This window comes from Budorcas taxicolor, chromosome X (genome assembly GCF_023091745.1).
Source record: "Budorcas taxicolor isolate Tak-1 chromosome X, Takin1.1, whole genome shotgun sequence".
Taxonomy (NCBI): domain Eukaryota; kingdom Metazoa; phylum Chordata; class Mammalia; order Artiodactyla; family Bovidae; genus Budorcas; species Budorcas taxicolor.
The window spans coordinates 127,615,549-127,636,753 of NC_068935.1; the positions used below are offsets into that span (position 1 = coordinate 127,615,549).

The 21,205-nt window shown below is 38.4% G+C and overlaps 1 protein-coding gene across 1 annotated transcript in view; it reads right to left on the reverse strand.

Annotated features, from left to right (window-relative positions):
- Positions 1-21,205, reverse strand: part of REPS2 (RALBP1 associated Eps domain containing 2) — a 240,497-nt gene that overhangs the window by 57,613 nt on the left and 161,679 nt on the right. Inside the window, exon 14 of the mRNA XM_052663622.1 lies at positions 4,354-4,415. Within this exon, the coding sequence (XP_052519582.1) occupies positions 4,354-4,415 (62 nt within the window). The remainder of the gene's footprint in view (positions 1-4,353; positions 4,416-21,205) is intronic.

Consider the following 21,205-nt stretch of genomic DNA (forward strand, 5'->3'; position numbering starts at 1 on the left):
TTCCTGCCTGCTTTTCTTACACACCTGTTTCTGGAGTCTGAAATCTCCATACTTAGGCAGCTGAGCTGGAGGCTTGGGCTGAGCGCTGGGCTCAGTGTTTACAATGTGATGGGAAATCTGGCAGACAAAGAAGCAGTCTCCTTCATTAACAGTGACTTGAGCATTCCCAGACCCCCATCAGCTCCTCAGTCACCAAGCCCCAGAGCAAGCAGGAAACCTACACTGAGTAGCTCAGATAAGAACTGCTGATAAGGCAGCACAGTTCACAACCAGGAAGTAACTACTGTCACTTGCGCAGCAGGAGAAACATAAGGAGGTTGGTCACAAAAGCCTTTTCAGACAAGTCTTTCATGTATTCATCCAGGTGACTCCCAAGCCCCACTCGGAAACCAGTAGCTGGTAGATAAGCACCTCCGGAATGTCCACTAATTCTGTTGTGACAGTTTTACTGTTGGTCCAAATCAGGAGTCAGCTCATCTAGGTCCTTCTAGGGTATGTGGTGAAAGTCTCAATTGCCAGTGCAATGGATCCCTGTCTTCCCATGCACACAGATACTTTGACTGCAACTACAGGAAAGGGGAGAAACCTTCAGAAAATGGACCTTGGCTCTACTGTTTACCAACTGTGTCACCATGGGTGACTTGCTTAACCCCTGTATGGTTCAATTTCCTCATCTGCTTTTCTAAAAGGTTAATAGAAGGGGGCGGCAGAGGATGAGATTGACGGCATAACCAACTCAATGGACGTGAATCTGAGCAAATTCTAGAAGATAGTGAAGGACAGGAGAGCCTGGCACACTGCAGTCCATGGGGCTACAAAGAGTCAGACACGACTTTGCAACTGAACAATAACAACAAAATATCTGTACCTATATCATAGGATTATTGTGAAGATTAACTACTATATTGAAAGCACTTAAGGGGCTTCCAAGGAGGTCCAGTGGTTAAGACTCTGTGCTTCCAATGCAGGGGGCCTGGGCTCGATCCCTGGTTGGGGAAACAAGATACCACATCCTGCACAACATGGCCAAAAAAAAAAAAGAAAGAAAAGAAAACCGAGAAAGAACATAGCACAAATTCATGCTGTATTGTAGATGCTCAATAAACACAGTAATTTAAATCCCACGCTCCAGCAGCCCAGGACTGTGGCTGCGGTCCTGTGTTCCTGCTGGGACGTCAAGCACAACTTCCTGCTGGGAAGCCAAGTTTGCTGGGAAGTCGAATCCAAAGAATAGCAAGGAGAGGTAAGAAAGGCTTCCTCAGTGATCAATGAAAAGAAAGAGAGGAAAACAATAGAATGGGAAAGACTAGAGAGCTCTTCAAGAAAATTAGAGACACCAAGGGAACATTTCATGCAAAGATGGGCACAATAAAGGACAGAAATGGTATGGACCTAACAGAAGAAGATATTAAGAAGAGGTGGCAAGGATACACAGGAGAACTATACAAAAAAGATCTTCATGACCCAGATAACCAGGATGGTGTGATCACTCACCTAGAGGGAGACATCCTAGAATGCGAAGTCAAGTGGGCCTTAGGAAGTATCACTACAAACAAAGCTGGTGGAGCTTATGGAATTCCAGTGGAGCTATTTCAAATCCTGAAAGATGATGCTGTGAAAGTGCTACACTCAATATGCCAGCAAAATTGGAAAACTCAGCAGTGGCCACAGGACTGGAAAAGGTCAGTTTTCATTCCAATACCAAAGAAAGGCAATGCCAAAGAATGCTCAAACTACCACACAATTGCACTCATCTCACATGTTAGCAAAGCGATGCTCAAAATTCTCCAAGCCAGGCTTCAACAGTTCATGAACCGTGAACTTCCAGATGTTCAAGCTGGATATAGAAAAGGCAGAGGAACCAGAGATCAAATTGCCAACATATGTTGGATCATCAAAAAAAGCAAGAGAGTTCCAGAAAAACATCTACTTCTGCTTTATTGACTATGCCAAAGCCTTTGACTGTGTGGATCACCACAAACTGTGGAAAATTCTGAAAGAGATGGGAATACCAGACCACCTTACCTGCCTCCTGAAAAATCTGTATGCAGGTCAGGAAGCAACAGTTAGAAATGGACATGGAACAACAATCTGGTTCCAAATAGGGAAAGGAGTACATCAAGGCTATATATTGTCACCCTGCTTATTTAACTTCTATGCAGAGTACATCATGAGAAATGCTGGACTGGAAGAAGCACAAGCTGGAATCAAGATTGCTGGGAGAAATGTCAATAACCTCAGATATGCAGATGACACCACCCTTATGGCAGAAAGTGAAGAAGAACTAAAGAGCTTCTTGATGAAAGTGAAAGAGGAGAGTGAAAAAGTTAGCTTAAAACTCAACATTAAAAAAACTAAGATCATAGCATCCAGTCCCATCACTTCATGCAAATAGATGGGGAAACAATGGAAACAGTGACAGACTTTATTTTCTTGGGCTCCAAACTCACTGCAGACGGTGACTGAAGCCATGAAATTAAAAGACGCTTACTCCTTGGAAGAAAAGCTATAACCAACCTAGACAGCATATTGAAAAGCAGAGACATTATTTTGCCAACAAAGGTCTGTCTAATCAAAGCTATGGTTTGTCCACTAGTCTTGTATGGATGTGAGGGTTGGACTATAAAGAAAGCTGAGCACTGAAGAACTGATGCTTTTGAACTGTGGTGTTGGAGAAGACTCTTGAGAGTCCCTTCTAAAGGAGATCAGTCCTGGGTGTTCTTTGGAAGGAATGATGCTAAAGCTGAAACTCCATTACTTTGGCCACCTGATGCAAAGAACTGATTCATCTGAAAAGACCCTGATGTTGGGAAAAATTGAAGGCAGGAGGAGAAGATGACAACAGAGGATGAGATGGTTGGATGGTATCACCGATTCAATAGACATGAGTTTGAGCAAGCTCCGGGATTTGGTGATGGACAGGGAGGCCTGGCGTGCTACAGTCCATGGGGTTGCAAAGAGTCAGACATGACTGAGTGACTAAACTGAATAATTTAAATAAGTAGAAATCATAGCCAAAGAAGGACAAGGATGGAACTAAAACCTTTGGTAGTAATGCACACATGTTCAGTCATGTCCAACTTTTTGTGACCCTATGGACTATATCCCATCAGGCTCCTCTGTCTGTGGGATTTTCCAGACAAGAATACCTGAGTGGGTTGCCATTTCCTACTCCAGGGGATCTTCACAACCTAGGGGTCAAACTGGCGTCTCTTGTGTATCCTGCATTGGCAGGCAGACTCTTTACCACTGTGCCACCTGGGAAGCCCCTGAACTAAAGCTTAGCAGGAGATAAATAGTGGAAATTCAATAAACACTTGTTGGTTAACCAATCTCTCATAAAGCTAATGCTGGACTATTGGAAAAATAAGTTCTCACTTGTTTATATGTGGGTCAGGAGGAAAAGGGCTTTTAATTACCCTAAAAACTGAAGGAAGAAGCCAATGTCTCATGGTATTTGCATCTTCAGGTTGAGTGGACACTAAAGACCATCTAATTCTCTAAAGGAAGGACAAATCAATGTTACAAGTGGTTTCAGTCACTCAGCGAGTCCTGAGATGCACCATATGGAAAGGTATGCTCTGAACTATCCAGAGCAAGGAGGTAAAAAATGAGACTGTGCACAGAGACATTTGTCAACATTTCCTGCCGAAAGTTGTTAGAGGGTCCTTAAAGATAGTTTCTTCAGCAGCAATTAATGAAAGGAAGGCTCTGTAGCACCCTGTACCACACTCTATGGATTTGCTGCCTGCTTCTCACTTTCAACTCTACAAAAAGTGATGAATAAAGACATAGTACCACATGTCAAAAAGGCAGAATTCATTCACAAGTGGAACAGATTCAGGTGACATACTCTTCCACTCCTGCTAGATCAGCTCACTGTCCCAAAGGAAAATACCATCCTAAAAAAAGCACTGTGAACCCAAACCACAGCACTAAACCCATGCTGATGACCATTTATTTTTAGTTTATGTAGAAAACCGCTCCTAAAACACCAAGGAAAATATAGGCACTCAAGGTACACATACTTCACAGAATATACATGTTCCCTAGCCACAATCAGAGAGGCACCCTTTCTGCTCCTCTTTGTGTGAAAAACCACATGCAACCCTCCATAGCCAAGACTGAACTGTTTCACACATTTGCTTAAGGAGACTATCTCTTCCATCTGAGGCTGGGGGCTGGCTGGATAGGAAGAAATTCAGCCATGCTCTGCTCTCCCAGTCCAGTCCAGACATCATGTTGGAAACCTGACTGGCCAGTTCGGTGGTGATCAACCCGTGCAAAGGAAGCACAGTGGGAGGACAACTCCCTACGGAAAGACAATATACAAAAATCAATGTTGTCTCCTACCTGTGATGGACAAGGTCTTGGAGGGAGCGCAGGTGGTGGAGGTAACAATCCTGACTTTGACGCTGAAAAGAAAAACACACACTGTTAAGGACCACCGGTGAGGGGGCGGAGGGAAGCCCTCTTTCACTTGTAAAACAGGAAGAGCTATTGCATTTAACTTGTTTAAACTTTTAATATCTGTGGGCTAAATTAAAAAAAAAAAAAAGACCACATGCTATTCCAATCCCTTTTTCACTTCCATCCTATTCAAAGTCCAAATATTTATATAGGCTGTTGTAATTAAGATAATGTAAAACAGTAAGGAAATGGCACCCTTTGATCAAAAAGGCCGGGATGTAGAACAGGATGGACAGTCAATCCCTCATTATTCTTATATTAATTATTTAGTTTCATATACTCTAGGCCCTTTGGCTCCTCGCCTGTTTCTCACAAGCTCTCAGCCATTACACTGCTCATTAGCTTGAGTTGGGAGCCAGAACCCTAATAGGCACCGCTGCTGCCCTGTAAGTCAGTGGGTCTGACAGCAGTAGGGGAGGCTGAAAATGATGGACGAAAATGATATTTAGGGATTCTTCAAAGATCTCAATTTCTGGTAATTAAACCTGTTTCTAAAGTAATCTGGCCCCATTTGAAGCATATTCTGAAAGAAAGTTTCATTCTAACTTTAAAAAAAATTTTATGAGATATAGAGAAAACTGGAGTTAAGCCAAGAATGTCTGAGTTGTAAATTAACAATGAAAACAAACATCTGCTATTGAATTATAAATAAGGCTCATGATCACATGTAAGAAATGAGTTTATTATCACACACTGGTCAAGTAAAACCACATTCTTTACAAACTTCTTTGAAAAGTGTACTGTGCTCTACATAACTATAGGCAGTTTACTTCCAAATCTGTAATATGTGTGTTAATATTTGGACAACTTTCTATGCCTTAAAAATAAATCACAGCAATGTGCCAAGAACATAAAAGTTTTTGCAAATCACTTTTGATTTGATCCAGCTAGATCAGATAAGCTAGAATATGGAGTTCAGGGCTTTCCACAAAGGTAACTCAGAGTAATTTCATAGAGATTTTCCTCCTGAGCCAGTGCATGAATACAGTACAACCAAGTTTGCCCATCAGCAATTTCTCTCAATCTGTCTTTCATTAAAATTTATTAAACACATCAGTAAGTCAAAACTCCAAAAAGGGTGAGACCATGAAGAGCCTTCAGAAACAAACCATGTAGCAATAGAAAATGACAAAAGTCTCAGGAATTATCTACCTCAGGGACCCCACTCTATGGGTCCTCAGAGTCTGGGTCTTTAAATTACCAGTTATTTTTAAAAATAAAACAAAAATAAACACAAAATCTATGCTTGCCTTTAAAGGAAAGGCCTTTCACCACAATGAAGTTTATGTTAAACCAACCCTTCATTAACAAAACAGGACTAAGAAATGATCAGACATTTAATTAAATGAGATCTGATTCCAGTCAAGATGGAGTAACAGAAGCCAGATTTACCCTCCTTTTTGAAAAAGCCAAAAACAAATATATAAATGTTTTTTATATAAAATAAACAGTTTCTTTGACACTAGGAAATCAGGCAACAAAAGACAGTGATTCCTGAGAGACAGGAAACAAACCAGGTGAGTCATGTGATTCACTGTCCCTGCTGACAGCCCTGCAAGTTACTGGAAAAAAGAATCTGCCTCTAGATTCATGTCTGATTAATTTCATTTTTATTAATTTTTCAAAAACAAATGCCCTATTTTTATAAATGATATTAAGGTGTGCTTCCAAATATACTTTTGGATAAAATTATATCATAAATATTAACAAATATAAACAAGGGTCCCTATAGTCAAAGCTATGGTTTTTCTAGTAGTCACGTAGGGATATGAGAGCTGGACCATAAAGAAGGCTGAGCTCCAAAGAACTGATGCTTTCAAACTGTGGTTCTGAAGAAGACTCTTAAGTGTTCCTTGTACAAGGAGACCAAACCAGTCAATCCTAAAGGAAATCAACCCTGACTATTTATTGGAAGGACTGATGCTGAAGCCGAAGCTCCAATACTTTGGCTATCTGTTGCAAAGTGCCGACTCTTTAGAAAAATCCCTGATGCTGGGAAAGACTGAAAGCAAAAAGAGAAGGGGACGGCAGAGGATGAGATGGTTACATAACATCACCAACTCAAAGGACATGAGCTTGAGCAAACTCAGGGAGATTGTGAAGGACAGGGAGTCTGGAGTGCTACAGTCCATGGGGCTGCAAAGAGTCAGACATGATTTAGTGACTGAACAACAGCAACATGATCTCAAGGATAACGTATACAGTATTTCACTGCGAAGCGTGGCATTTGCTGTATGTTTGTTTTTGGTTCAGTTCAGTCGCTCAGTCGTGTCCAACTCTTTGCGACCCATGAACTGCGGCACGCCAGGCCTCCCTGTCCATCACCAACTCCTGGAGTTCACCCAAACTCATGTCCATCGAGTCGGTGATGCCATCCAACCATCTCATACTCTGTTGTCCTCTTCTCCTCCTGCCCTCAATCTTTCCCAGCATCAGGGTCTTTGCAAATGAGTCAGCTCTTCGCATCAGGTGGCCAAAGTATTGGAGTTTTAGCTTCAACATCAGTCCTTCCAATGAATACCCAGGACTAATCTCCTTAGAATGGACTGGTTGGATCTCCTTGCAGTCCAAGGGACTCTCAGGAGTCTTCTCCAACACCACACTTCAAAAGCATCAATTCTTTGGCGCTCAGCTTTCTTCACAGCCAACTCTCACATACATACACGACCACTGGAAAAACCACAGACTTGACGAGATGGACCTTTGTTGACAAAGTGATGTCTCTGCTTTTTAATATGCTGTCTAGGTTGGTCATAACTTTCCTTCCAAGGAGTAAGCGTTTTTTAATTTCATGGCTGCAATCACCATGTGCAGTGATTTTGGAGCCCCCCAAAATAAACTCTGACACTGTCTCCACTGTTTTCCCATCTATTTGCCATGAAATGATGGGACCAGATGCCATGATCTTAGTTTTCTGAATGTTGAGCTTTAAGTCAACTTCTTCACTCTCTTCTTTCACTTTCATCAAGAGGATCTTTAATTCTTCACTTTCTGCCATAAGGATGGTATCATCTGCATGTCTGAGGTTAGTGATATTTCTCCCAGCAATCTTGATTCCAGCTTGTGCTTCCTCCAGCCCAGCATTTCTCATGATGTACTCTGCATAGAAGTTAAATAAGCAGGGTGACAATATATAGCCTTGATGTACTCCTTTTCCTATTTGGAACCAGTCTGTTGTTCCATGTCCAGTTCTAACTGTTGCTTCCTGACCTGCAAACAGGTTTCTCAAGAGGCAGGTCAGGTGTTCTGGTATTCCCATCTCTTTCAGAGTTTTCCACGGTCTGTGATGATCCACACAGTCAAAGGCTTTGGCATAGTCAATAAAGCAGAAATAGATGTTTTTGTGGAGCTCTCTTGCCTTTTGATGATCCAGCGGATGTTGGCAATTTGATCTCTGGTTCCTCTGCCTTTTCTATATCCAGCTTGAACATCTGGAAGTTCATGGTTCACGTATCACTGAACCCTGGCTTGAAGAATTTTAAGCATCACTTTACTAGTGTGTGAGATGAGTGCAATTGTGCGGTAGTTTGAGCATTCCTTGGCATTGCCTTTCTTTGGAATTGGAATGAAAACTGACCTTTTCCAGTCCTGTGGCAACTGCTGAGTTTTCCAAATTTACTGGCATATTGAGTGTAGCACTTTCACAGCATCATCTTTCAGGATTTGAAATAGCTCCACTGGAATTCCATCACCTCCACTAGCTGTGTTCGCAGTGATACTTCCTAAGGCCCACTTGACTTTGCATTCCAGGTTGTCTGGCTCTAGGTGAGTGATCACACCATCGTGATTATCTGGGTTGTGAAGATCTTTGTATAGTTCTTCTGTGTATTCTTGCTACATCTTCTTAATATCTTCTGCTTCTGTTAGGTCCCGACCACTTCTGTCCTTTATAGAGCCCATCTTTGCATGAAATGTTCCCTTGGTATTTCTAATTTTCTTGAAGAGATCTCTAAGCTTTCCCATTCTATTGTTTTCCTCTATTTCTTTGCATTGATCGCTGAGGAAGGCTCTCTTCTCTCTCCTTGCTATTCTTTGGAACTCTGCATTCAAATGGGTATATCTTTCCTTCTGTCCTTTGCTTTTCATTTCCCTTGTTTTCACAGCTATTTGTAAGGCCTCCTCAGACAGCCATTTTGCTTTTTTGCATTCCCTTAATACATTACAAAAATTCCCATCTATTTTGAGACTTTTTATGATAATTCATTACTGAATATTGAACCAAATCCACATTTCCATCTGTTGAGATGATGCTACAATTTTTCCTTATGATTTGTTAATATGATAAATTATACTATGAATGTCTTAAGACACTCATACACCCCTAGGATAATCCCAACTTTGTCAGGTTTTTCTATCTGCTAGGCTGAGTTGGCTAATATTTGTTAAGGATTTTTGTAACTATATTTATGAGTTATACTAACAAGTGAATTTCCTTTCTCATATGGTCCTCTGGTGTGTTTGATTTGGCTCGAGAATGATCCCTTTGTCTACACTCTGGAATAGGGTGTATGAGATCAAAAATTGTTGCTGTTGTTGAATATCAGTTAAAACATGACATCAGAACCATCTGGGCCTCAGTTTTCCTTAAAACAAGATTTTTAATGATTTTACTTCTTTAAATGTTACAGGATTATTCAGACTTTCTAATTCTTAAAGTCATTTTTGATAAATGATATTTTTTAGACAGTTACTCATTTTGCCTAATAAATTTTCACATTTATTGCCATAAAGGTGTTCAAAACCCCCTTATCATCTTAATCTCTGCAAAGGAAATCTTTTTCCATTCCTATATACTGTTTGTGTCATCATTGTGGTTTTCCTTCATCAATCTCACCTGACGTTTGTCAAGTTTAATTCTCTTTTCAAAAAGCCAACTTTGAACTTTTTGTGTCTCTGAATTATATGCTTGCTTTCTGTTCAGTTTGTGTCTGCTCATCTCCTTCCATTTACTTTCTTTGGGCTTATCCTATTGTTCTTTTTCTAGCTTAAACTGGTTGCTTGGCTCATTATTTTTCAGCTTTTCTTCTAACATAAGCATCTAGCATTTTAACTTTCTTCCAAGTATCTCTTTAATATACTCCCATAGGTTTTGATATGTGATACCATTGTTTTTAAATTTCCCCAATTTCCATTACAATTTCTTTTATAATAGTAACTTCTTTCTGAAGTTCATCCTTTAGAATTTCCTTTGTTGAGTGTCTATTAGTAGGAAGTTTAGTCAACTTAACTAAAAACTATTTTGCCCTCATTCTTGAAAGATGATTTCACTGAGTACAAAATTCTAGATTGACAGCTATTTTCCCCCAAAAAACATTGAAAATAACATTTCCCTGTCTTCTGGCCTCCATTATTGCTGTTGAGAAGTCAGATGTCAATGGAATCACTGTTTTTCAGTAGGTAGGCTGTCTTCTGATTGCTTTTAAGATCTACTGTTTTTGGTATTCTGCAGTACCAAACGTACTTTATACCTGCCCATGTATTTCTTCATTTTGCTTTTCTTTCATAAGTTGCTAAGCACTGTCAGAATTTCTGAACTATGTAGCATCCCAGTAACTTTGGGAAATATTAAATGACTTTTCAGTCTTTGTACTACTTTCTTTCACCTCTCCTTCTGAAGCTCTTTGTCTAACTGTGTGGTATTCTGGATAATTTTCTAAAACCTGCTGTCCAATTAACCAGTTTCCTCTTCAACTCTTCAACTGTACTTAATGATCTAATAAGCCAGTCTTTGATTTTATTTAAATTACTATATTTTTCATTTCTAGGAGTTCTATTTGGTCTTTTTTTCAAAAGGCCTTTTTCATTCTTATAATTGATTGGCTACTTACTCATTTTCTTCATTTCTTTTTCTTTAAATATACCAAACATATTACTTAGTCTATGTCTGATAGTTCCAAAAACTAAGGGATTGGTATTTTCCACTGTTTTGTTGCTTCTGCTGGCTCTCTCCTCATTGTGTTCCATTTGTTTGAGTGCTTGGCAACCTTTAACTCTGAATACATATTCCTTGGAAAATTACCTATAGGAATACTTCAGGGCCTGAGAGGAAAATGGGTTCCTCCTCTATTACTCCTGCTAGAAACCTAAAGGCACTATCAACCCGGGCCACTTTGGACTGAAATCTTGGCTTGATAATGTGTAGGATTCCTCATTTCTGCTGTCCTAATATTGTGTTCAATGTCCTATAAATATGACCTTTGTGTAAAGATAGTTTAAATATTTGCAATTAATCTCACTCTTACCTCATCAACAGAATAGTGACAAGAACTGTTTATATTTTTTGTTTAAATTGTTTACATTTGTAATTGGGAAAAAGGATAGATGACTGATAGCTAAATGAGCAGTAGAGAAGGCAGCCAGTAACCAACCTGGACCATAGAAGCCCCCAGTTCTCAAGAACTAGTGACACCAAACTCTTCAAGAAGTAGGGGTAAAATGAGGAAAGTAGTAAAAAGTAAACAAAGTTAACTGATAGTGGATCCTATTTCCCACCCTTCAGAAGAAAGGTGTATCTCAACAAGACCCTTGACAATCTCATTCCAGCTACACCTCATGCCGCTTTGGGCTTCAGGATCCCTGCTCCTGTGGTCCCTTCTGCCTGTTAGTCATCATGATCTGCCTTTAATTCACCTGGATAGCTCAGAATACAAATATTTGCTTGAACTAACATTAGAAAGAACTATACAATTATGTTCCATTGCCATATTTTTAAAAACTGACTGAAAGAGTATAGGAGCAGTTAGATCCTGAGATTTTTCTCATACATTATGCACAGTTTCATCCTGTCTCTCACTCCAGAGAAAGGCCAGAAGTATTTTCTTCTCCAGGGAGGACCCAAGGCCCAGGGGCCATACTGACAACAGTAAATGTAGTACTCCGGATGTTGAGACACTTCCAGCCCTCTCCCTGTTTGCTTCCAGACTATTGCACCCAGAGACTAGAAGATAGTGCTCTGGGGAATTGGACCAGCCAGGATGGAAGATCTAGGTGTCAACATCAAGAGAAACCAACAAGATGGTCCAGCCAGAATCGTTCTACCATGAAGCCCACACATGGCAATTCCCAACCATTTACTCATGTATTCCATCAGCTTTTTAGACCCCATTCTTTAATATAAGCAGATGATAAATTACTGCCAGATATCTGCCCAAAATTTTCTAACCTAAGTTAGAACAATAAAAATAGAAAACAACTGACCTCAATGAAACAGATTAGCTCTACATGAGAAAAAATTTAATGTTATTAACATCATCAGAATGATCATTCAGTTTATTCCACAAATATTGAAACATTTACTGTGTGCCAGGCACTGTTTAAGATGCTGGAAATATATCAGTAGAAAAAAAACACAGAAAAAAAGCTCTATCTTCATGAAGCTTATATACCACTGAGAAGACAGATAATGACGTAAGTGAGGGATAAAAGTTTTAATATAGTCATCAAGGAAAGCATCAAAAAGAGAAAAAATGCTATGTGTAAAGATAAAATAATGGGATGCTACTGAAAATAGAATATTCAAAAAATTAAAAACAGCACTTGAAATTTAAAAGATGACAGCAGAAAGAAAAAAGTTTAACAGAAATATTCAAAGATAATCTAAGGAAATCGTAAAGAAAGCAGGTTAATATCCAAATAAAAGTTCCACCAAAAAAAATGGAGACATAGTAATAAATCAATTAACTAGTTCAAGAAAATTTGCTGGAAATGAAGAATATGAGTTTCTAAATTAAAAACATCCACTGGGTACTCAGGGATGGTGGAAGAAAACAGACCCATGGTAAGGTACATCAACATGAAATTTCAAAGAACTGTAGTTAGAAGATTCTACAATTTCCAAGCACAGGGCAGAAAAGGAGGGCAGGCTATATACAAAGGATCAAGTGTCCAAATAGTTTTAGATTTCTTACTATACCACTGGAACCTAGAATTCATTGGAGCACTACCATTAAAATTCTGAAGAAATAAGATTTCTAATCAATGATTATTTACCCAAACTAGCAGCCTGCATGATGGTTCAATCAGAGATATTTTTAGACATCCAGTGTCTCAAATTGAGCACCACATACCCTTTCCAGGAAAGTTACTCAATGATACATGTTTGTGTGCTAAGTCACTTCATTTGTGTCCAACTCTTTGCAATCTCATGTACTGTAGCCCACCAGGCTCCTACGTTCATGGGATTCTCCAGCCAAGAATACTGGAGTGGGTTGCCATGCCCTCCTCCAGGGAATGTTCCCAACCCAGGGATCAAACCTACGTCTCTTACATCTCCTGCATTCGGAAGTGGGTTCTTTACCACTAAACAAGAGAACAGACCAAGAAAGACTAAGACATAACAGGATAAAGGAGATCCAACATGGGAGAAATAGGAAGGGAATCCTTGGATGACAGTGCAGGAGGATACCATGATGAAAACTAAATACCAGGCATAGAATACAATCATTTAAGAGTTTTTCACTAAGACGAAACTGATAACTGATATTTCAGAATAAGAGTAACCTTAGAAAACTGAGAGAGTCTACAGTTGATTCATGGGAAAGTACACTAGAAACAAGATGAGTATTCACTCCAAAGCAAACAAAAACCTGTGCAGCAGGAAAAGTGAAAACTTTCCTCTATGACTCATATAGCCACAAAAATAATATAAATACAATATTAATCTAACCAAAATGATAATAAAAGTATACTGGGAGGGTAGAAGAGGGGAAAGGTGATAGTAGAGAGAAGACAGTAGATGATGACTAAAACTGAAAAGTCAATTAGAGGTTATACAGTATTTTATTTTGAAATATGAAGGAAATACCAAAATAATTAACATTAAAACTCTGTAGCAGAGTGCCTTCTCCCAAATCTTGAGGTAAATCAATGGCCTCTGAGGAACTTCCCAGATCTCACTATGTCCCCCCAGTTCAGCATGGAGCCCTGGCCTTCCCTTCCATTATATCAGGATATCAGCTGTGATTGATTACTCCCTTTTCCAGGTTTTCCGCTCTCTTTCCAAAAGTTATGTCCACTCACCTTCAATCAAGAGAAGGGAAAACTAAGAATTCGCACTTATTCTACTTGGCTTAAGATTTGGACCATCAGTAAGAAATCTCAAGATTTACCTACTCACACACATGGCTCCTGGAAGGAGCCAGGCAGAGCTGAGTGTTCCCCAAGCCTCAGCTTTTCCCTTAGCTGCTATTCTTCCCCCCTGAAATGGCATTTCTTCCTGTTTATGATTCTGTGTTCATTTCCTTTAATGGCAGGAGACACAAATCTAGCTTCATTCTACCAATTTTATGTCTAATTCATCTGTTGGTCTTCCAAAGCACCTAAGCATACTATCTTGTGTTTAGTAAGTACACAGTGGGTGAATAATTGGAATTGAATTTAGTGAAAAATCTCTCATAATATCTTCAGTCCATTCACAACCTTAAATTGTTGTTGTTGTTCAGTGGCTTAGTCATATCCAACTCTTTGCAACCCTATGAACTGCAGCACGCCAGGCTTTCCTGTTCTTCACCATCTCCTGGAGCTAGCTTAAACTCATGTCCATTGAGTTAATGATGCCATCCAACCATCTCATCCTCTGTAGCCTCCTTCTCCTCATGCCTTCCATCTTTCCCAGCATCAGGGTCTTTTCCAATGAGTTGGCTCTCGCATCAGGTGGCCTATGTATTGGAGCTTCAGCTTCAGCATTAGTCCTTCCAATGAATAGTCAGGGTTGATTTCTTTTAGGATTGACCGGTTTGATAGATAACCTTGCTGTCCAAAGGAGTCTCAAGAGTTTTCTCCAGCACCACCACTTAAAAGCATCAATTCTTTGGCGCTCAGCCTGTTTTTGTATGGTCTAGCTCTCACATCCATACATGACTACTGGAAAAACCATAGCTTTTACTATATGGACTTCTGTCAGCAAAATGATGTCTCTGCTTTTTAAATATGCTGTTTAGGTTTGTCATAGTTTTTCTTCCAAGGAGTATCTTGGAAGAAGACACTTTCAATTTAATCACAAAATTAAAAGACCTCAAATTAGATTCAAATATTTTATCCAGCATGCTCCAATCAATTTTTTTTTAAAGTACACCTTCATGCAAATTGAAACTGAAAACATACTTTGGCTGAATAATCTCTTGTACACATGCAAAAGATGACAACATACCTGTTAATAGTACTGCCTGCTTTCCCAGAAAGGAAGAGAAGGGGAGAAGGCAGGGGAGGAGAAAACATTTTCTGCATACATTAAAGGCTATCATACCTATAAATCAATTACAGGTTTATTCTTAAAGTCTCATAGTTAATAAGGTGGGGCATCAGATATCAGTAAGGCTTTGTCAAATAAGTGTCCACTGACAGATGAAAGGATGAAGAAGAAGTGGTACACACACACACACACACACACACACACAGAGTGGAATAGTACTCAGCCATAAAAAAGAATGAAATAATGTCATCTGCAGCAACATGGATGAACTGTGAAGGTACTATGCTTAGTGAAATCAGAAAAAGGCAAGTACTGTATGTTTTCACTTGTATATGGAATCTAAAAAAATGAAACACATGAATAGATGTAACAAAACAGAAACACAATCATAGATACAGAGAACAAATTACTGGTTACCAGTGGAGAGAGGGCTAGATGGAAGGGCATGATAGGGGTAGGCAATTAAGAGATACAGACTATTAGGTATCAAATAGATGACACAAGGATGTAATATACAGCACAAGGAATAACCAAAATTATTATTGGTTAACCAATATTTTTGATAACTTTAAGTGGAGTATAACCTACAAAAATATCAAATCACTGTGTTGTACACCTGAAAGTAATATAACATTGTAAATCAACTATACTTGAATTTAACATTTTCTATAAGTATAATCAGGGAAAAACTAATAAATACTTACATCTTGAAAAATAAATTAAAAACTTTATAAAAGAACCTACCATTTAATCACAAATTCAGAAAACACAGTAATAATTTCCAGTGTTTATTAAATTTATTGAAAGATGTGCATTTTCTGACACTGATCTGCTGAATCTGTTTCTTAGAACTGAGATTCTAAAACACTAACCTCTAAAATTTTTTATCTTCTTACTTCATTATGCTTAGAAATTTCCCAACACAATATTATTCATATTTATTGCTGTCTATTTACTAACTTCCTTCAGATTTTTACAAAACCCCAAATCAATGACTAAATGAAAACATGTTCCAGCTTACTGAGTGGAAATAAAGCAGCAGATGTAGCAATTGAAAGCTTCAAGGAACAGAAAGCCAATTCTTCAGGGGAATAAAACTTGGAATAACCTCAGCTGTGAAAAAGGGCTCCCATCCCCCCAGACTAGGAATATTTTATGAAGAAAATAAAAGCTTTCAAATGCCAAAGGAAAAAAAAAACCTTAAAGGATGGAAAATGTTGAAAGAAGCCTGCTAGTGGGACCTACACTTTTAAGTATCAATCAAATAGAGTTGGCCATATGCAAAGCTTCAAGGATTTCGTCAGTGAGCACCATTCCTCTTCTTGGCAAGTTCATAAAAATGGCTATTTCTTTGTAAAAAAAAAAAATATTGTTCTTTCTTGCTCTCCTTTCTAATCATGAAAACATGTGTAAGCCTCTGTCTGCCCCCTGATCATCCAGTTAGACACAGTGATGGATTCATGTCATATACACCTATATATATAATAAAGTATGTGCCAGGAGTACCTTTCCAACAATATTTGTGCCCTGATCCCCTGATAATGCCTGACTCACCTTAAAAAATAAAAGGGCATTAAACTCTCAGTTAAGTAGAATAAAATTTTTCACCAGTTAAAATAAATGGACTTACCTTGGAACTATTCAAGAAAATATTAATGACTGTATTTGGGAAAGTAATTAGATCAAATTCCATTCTTTCACTTTACAGATGAGAAATTTTAAGCCTGGGACAGTAAAATTACATCATCAAGGTCACAAGGCTACTGTGATGCAGCAATCAGTATCATATTTTGAACCTATAGGACATGTAGTGGTAAAGAGCAAAAGAGGGCACTGACATGGGAAATAAGCAGTTCCAAAGAGGTTATTCTCCATCCAGAGAAAAAGTATGTCAGAAAGCTGCAGAGAAAGACTACTGGAACTAAAGGATGTTTCTGTATATGCTGCTGCTGCTGCTGCTAAGTCGCTTCAGTCGTGTCCGACTCTGTGCAACCCCACAGACGACAGCCCACCAGGCTTCCCTGTCCCTGGGATCCTCCAGGCAAGAACACTGGAGTGGGTTGCCATTTCCTTCTCCAGTGCATGAAAGTGAAAAGTGAAAGTGAAGTTGCTTAGTTGTATCCGACTTTTCGCGACCCCATGGACTGCAGCCTACGAGGCTCCTCCATCCATGGGATTTTCCAGGCAAGAGTACTGGAGTGGGGTGCCATTGCCTTCTCCGTCTGTATATGCTACACACCACAAACTCACTTAAGTGAGATGCTAAACGCTACCTAAAAACATGTCATTGTAGCAAATATTTAGTCTTCTTAGTCATGTGAACACCTCTTCACAAGCCTACATATAATTCCTCTGCTTTGGAAAATATTCAATGTAGTACTGACGTACAGATCAATGAAACAGAATTGAGGGTCCAGAAATAAACCTTTATATTTACAGACAAATGATTTTCAACCAATATACCAAGGCAATACAATAGGGAAAGGAGAGTATTTTTTCAACAAACATTACTGGGACAAGTGGATATCCACATATAAAAAGAAGAACTTAGACTCTTACCTCACACTATATACAAAAATTAAACCAAAATGGATTAGAGATGTGACTGTAAGAGCTAAAATTATAACACCCTTAGAAGCAAACAGAAGACCTTCAAGACCTTGAGTTGGGAAAAGATTTCTTAGCTTTGACACCACTTTAAAAGACACCATCAAAAAAAATGAAAGGCACAGATTAGGGGAAAATGTTTGAAAACCACATATCTGAAAATACAATGAACTCCAGAATATACAACTCAACAATAAAAAAGACAAACACCCAATTTAAAAGTGAGCAAATGATTTGAGTAGATATTTCACCAAAGAAGATATAGGCATCACTAATAAGCACATGAAAAGACACTCAATTAGTCATCAGGGAAATGCAAGTAAAGATCACAAAGAAATACTACACGGTATCACAGCTGTAACAAAAAATAATAAGTGCTGGTGAATATATTAAGAAATAGTAAGCACTGCTGATGGGAATGTAAGATGGTACATGTACTTTAGAAACCAGTTGGCAATGTCTTTAAAAGTTAAATAAAGGGACTTCCCTAGTGGTCCAGTGGTTAAGACTCTGCACTTCCAATGTAGGGGGCGTGGCTTCAAACCCTGTTCTGAGAACTAGTATCCCACATGCCATTCACAGCAGCAAAAAAAAAAAAAAGTTACATCAGCAATTCCACTCCTAGGTATCTTGACAAGAGAAATGAAAACATATCATCACACAAAGATTTTCATGCATTCAGATCCTGACATCATTACTCATAATAGGCCAAAAGAAAAACCAACTCAGATGTCCAATGAACTGAAGAATGGATAGACAATTACTGTTCAGCCATACAATGGATTACTATCCATAAATAAAAAGAAATTAAATACAGATACATGTTACAACGTGTATGAACCTCAAAAACATTATACAAAGTAAAGGAAGCCAGACACAAAAGATACCACATTGTATGATTCTATTTATTATGAAATGTCCAGAAAGGGAAAATCTATAGAAACAGAAAGTAGATTAGTAGTTGTCTGGGGCTGGGCACTGGGATTAACTCTAAGGCATTAAAGGATATTATTGGGATATTGAAAATGTTCTAAAACTGGACTATGGTGACAATAGCAAAATTTAATAAATTTACTAGAAATCATTGAGCAGTTCACTTAAGATGGATGAATTTTATGGTCTAGAAATCATACCTCAATGGTTGCTTTCTTTAAATTGAAGTAAAGCTGATTTATAAGGTTGTGTTAGTTTCTGGTGTACAGCAAAATGATTCAGTTAATGTGTATATACATATACATATATATATATATATACTTACAAGATATTAAATATAGTTCCCTGTATTACACAGTAGGATCATGCTGTTTATTCAATATTTTTTTAAAGCTACTCATGGGGAAAAAATAAAATTAATCATATGGGAATACAGGGGAAACACGATGGGCCATAGTTAATAATTGTTGAAGCTACCGGTTCAGTATCCCATACCTTTTCTCACATATATATGGCTTTTTATAATAACCTATTTTCAATAATTAAAAAATAGATATATTCCTAACATCTCCAAGTATTTATGAAGGCAAAACTTCCTTTCCTATCATGTGGAAGGAAACACAAGAAAATTATACTATTTAGTTTCTTGCATATAAAGGGCACCAAATTTATTCTCTAGTATACTTTTAAACTTTAGGTATTAGTGTTATTACCTATGGAAAAATAGCAAAGTATGCCCCCCAAATGAAATTCACACAAATTGCTTTTTCTGATACCAAATTTGCTGCAGCAAAGATCTGAACAAAGATTTCCCACCTTCAAAGGATTCTAAAATTTTTTTAGTATTTTATTAAAGAAATTTTAATCTCTATTTATTTTTTTTAAAATGTCTTAGGCTAGGCCGTGAGCAGCATGCAAGATCCTGGGTCCCCAACTAGGGATCAGACCTGTGCTCCCTGTATTGGGAGTACACAAACCACCAGGGAAGTCCTATCTTTAAAGGATTCTGATGGACAACAAGCAGTTACATTCTCTGGATCTCTGTCTCCTCACATGGAACATGTCAGAGTTGGCCAAAACGATGAACCAAGTTCTCTCTCTTCTCCTTTAGCACTGATATTCTAACATTCTAGAATTTATTTGAGTGTTTACCAATAACTCCTTCTTCCTGCACCCCAGGATATGTGTATGACAAGGGTTAATTAAGTCTCAAATAGAGACACAGATGGAGTTAAATGACAAATACACCTAAGATTTAACTTCAGTGAAAGTCAAGTTTCATTTCTCATATGAGAATTTATGTAAGTGCATTTTTCCTAATTCTTTTACTAGTAAACTCCTTAAATCACCAGTTGTGTGCATGTGTGTGCACATGCCTGAGTGGGCATGTGTGTTGGAAGGAAGGAAAGTAGGCAGGAAGGCAGGCATGAAGCCTAGAAAAAGATTCCATCAGAACTCTTTTCCATCAAGAATTTTTAAAATAAGACTTTATAGTCAAACTAAATTTTACTCTTAAACATTTCAAGATGATAACAACTACTTCACATCAAAGTTTCCTAATCACTCCACAACCATTTGCAATCTGCGTTAACTCTACCATGCCAACAGAAGGCTCTAAGACTTCCTGGGGAAACAGTTTACAAACTCTTTCTCCACTAGTCTCCATTTTCTTTGGCCAGTCAGCAGATGTTAGCCTTCCAGTCTCCACTTTATTCTGAAATACACTTCTCCTTGGGCATGCCAGGCCATGGTATTGCGTCCTTTAGTTTTTACATAGAAGGTCCTGAAGGATTTGGGGGAGGGAGGTGACATCATAGTTGTGCTCAAAACAATCCTACTGTTCTATGAAGTAAAGAATGAAACAAGCATATCAGACTGGAGATTATTTTAGAAGACTCCCAGGCAATAAAAACTGAACCAAGGCAGATATCAAAAAAGGATCAACAAATTGGAGTCAAAGAATTTGACTTCAAAAATCAGATCCACCCTTCAATGGTTAGCTTAATTGTATGGTTGGTACGCCCCCCAGCAACACATCCACAGATCATTCCAGTTAAAAACCATCCAGACTAGCACCATTCTCACATGAAACTATAATACTAATTGACAGATGTGGGGCCTTATCCATATTCCTCTTGGGAGTCTCTATGGTACCAACCACATAGTTAAGTGCTAAGTAAGTACTGGTTAAATGAATAAGATACTTTTCCTGGTCACCAGGAATGAAGTCTATTTCAGTTTTCATATACTTCTATAAGCTCAAAATTCATATAAGGAATTTAGTAATGCATTGAGAATTAAATTGTTGTACAGTACTCTTCAGTTTAAAGCTTTAATAAAGGTGATAAGCAAAATGTTCAACAATTGGAAAATGGTTAAATAAGCCATGGTTGGGACTTCCTTGGCAGTCCAGTGGTTAAGACTCTGCTTCCACTGCAGGGAGCATAGGTTCAATCCTTGGTTGGGGAACTAAGATCCCACATTCCACGCAGCGTGGTCAATAAATAAGTAAGCAACCAAGCAAGCCGTGGTCCAAGTTAACAGAGGTAAAAGAAATAAAAGAGAGTATCATCATTTTGTAACTACTAATTAAGCCAAGGATCTAAGCAGTGGTTTGCTAGAAACAGCTCATACTAGCTTGGGAGAACCAACTGAGCAGATCTGTCCCAACCTCACATTCAGTGACACATTAGTAAGACCGAAATTGGCCATGGCAGGAATGTTAACACCATGAAAATTAACAATGGCTAGTTATTAAATATTCATTATCATACCACTAGATACACACGATGGTGATCAATACTTGATAAAAAACCACTGTTGGAAGGGTTGTTGGGACCTTTATCATAAGGTACGAATCAGGCTAATACTACATGAACCCACTGATCAATCAACCATGACAAAAACAGAGGCATCAGACATTAAAAACCTATTAATGTGATGCAGTAGGAAGTACACAGCATCACTAAGAAGTCTTGCCAGAAACAGAATCTGATTCTAATTAAG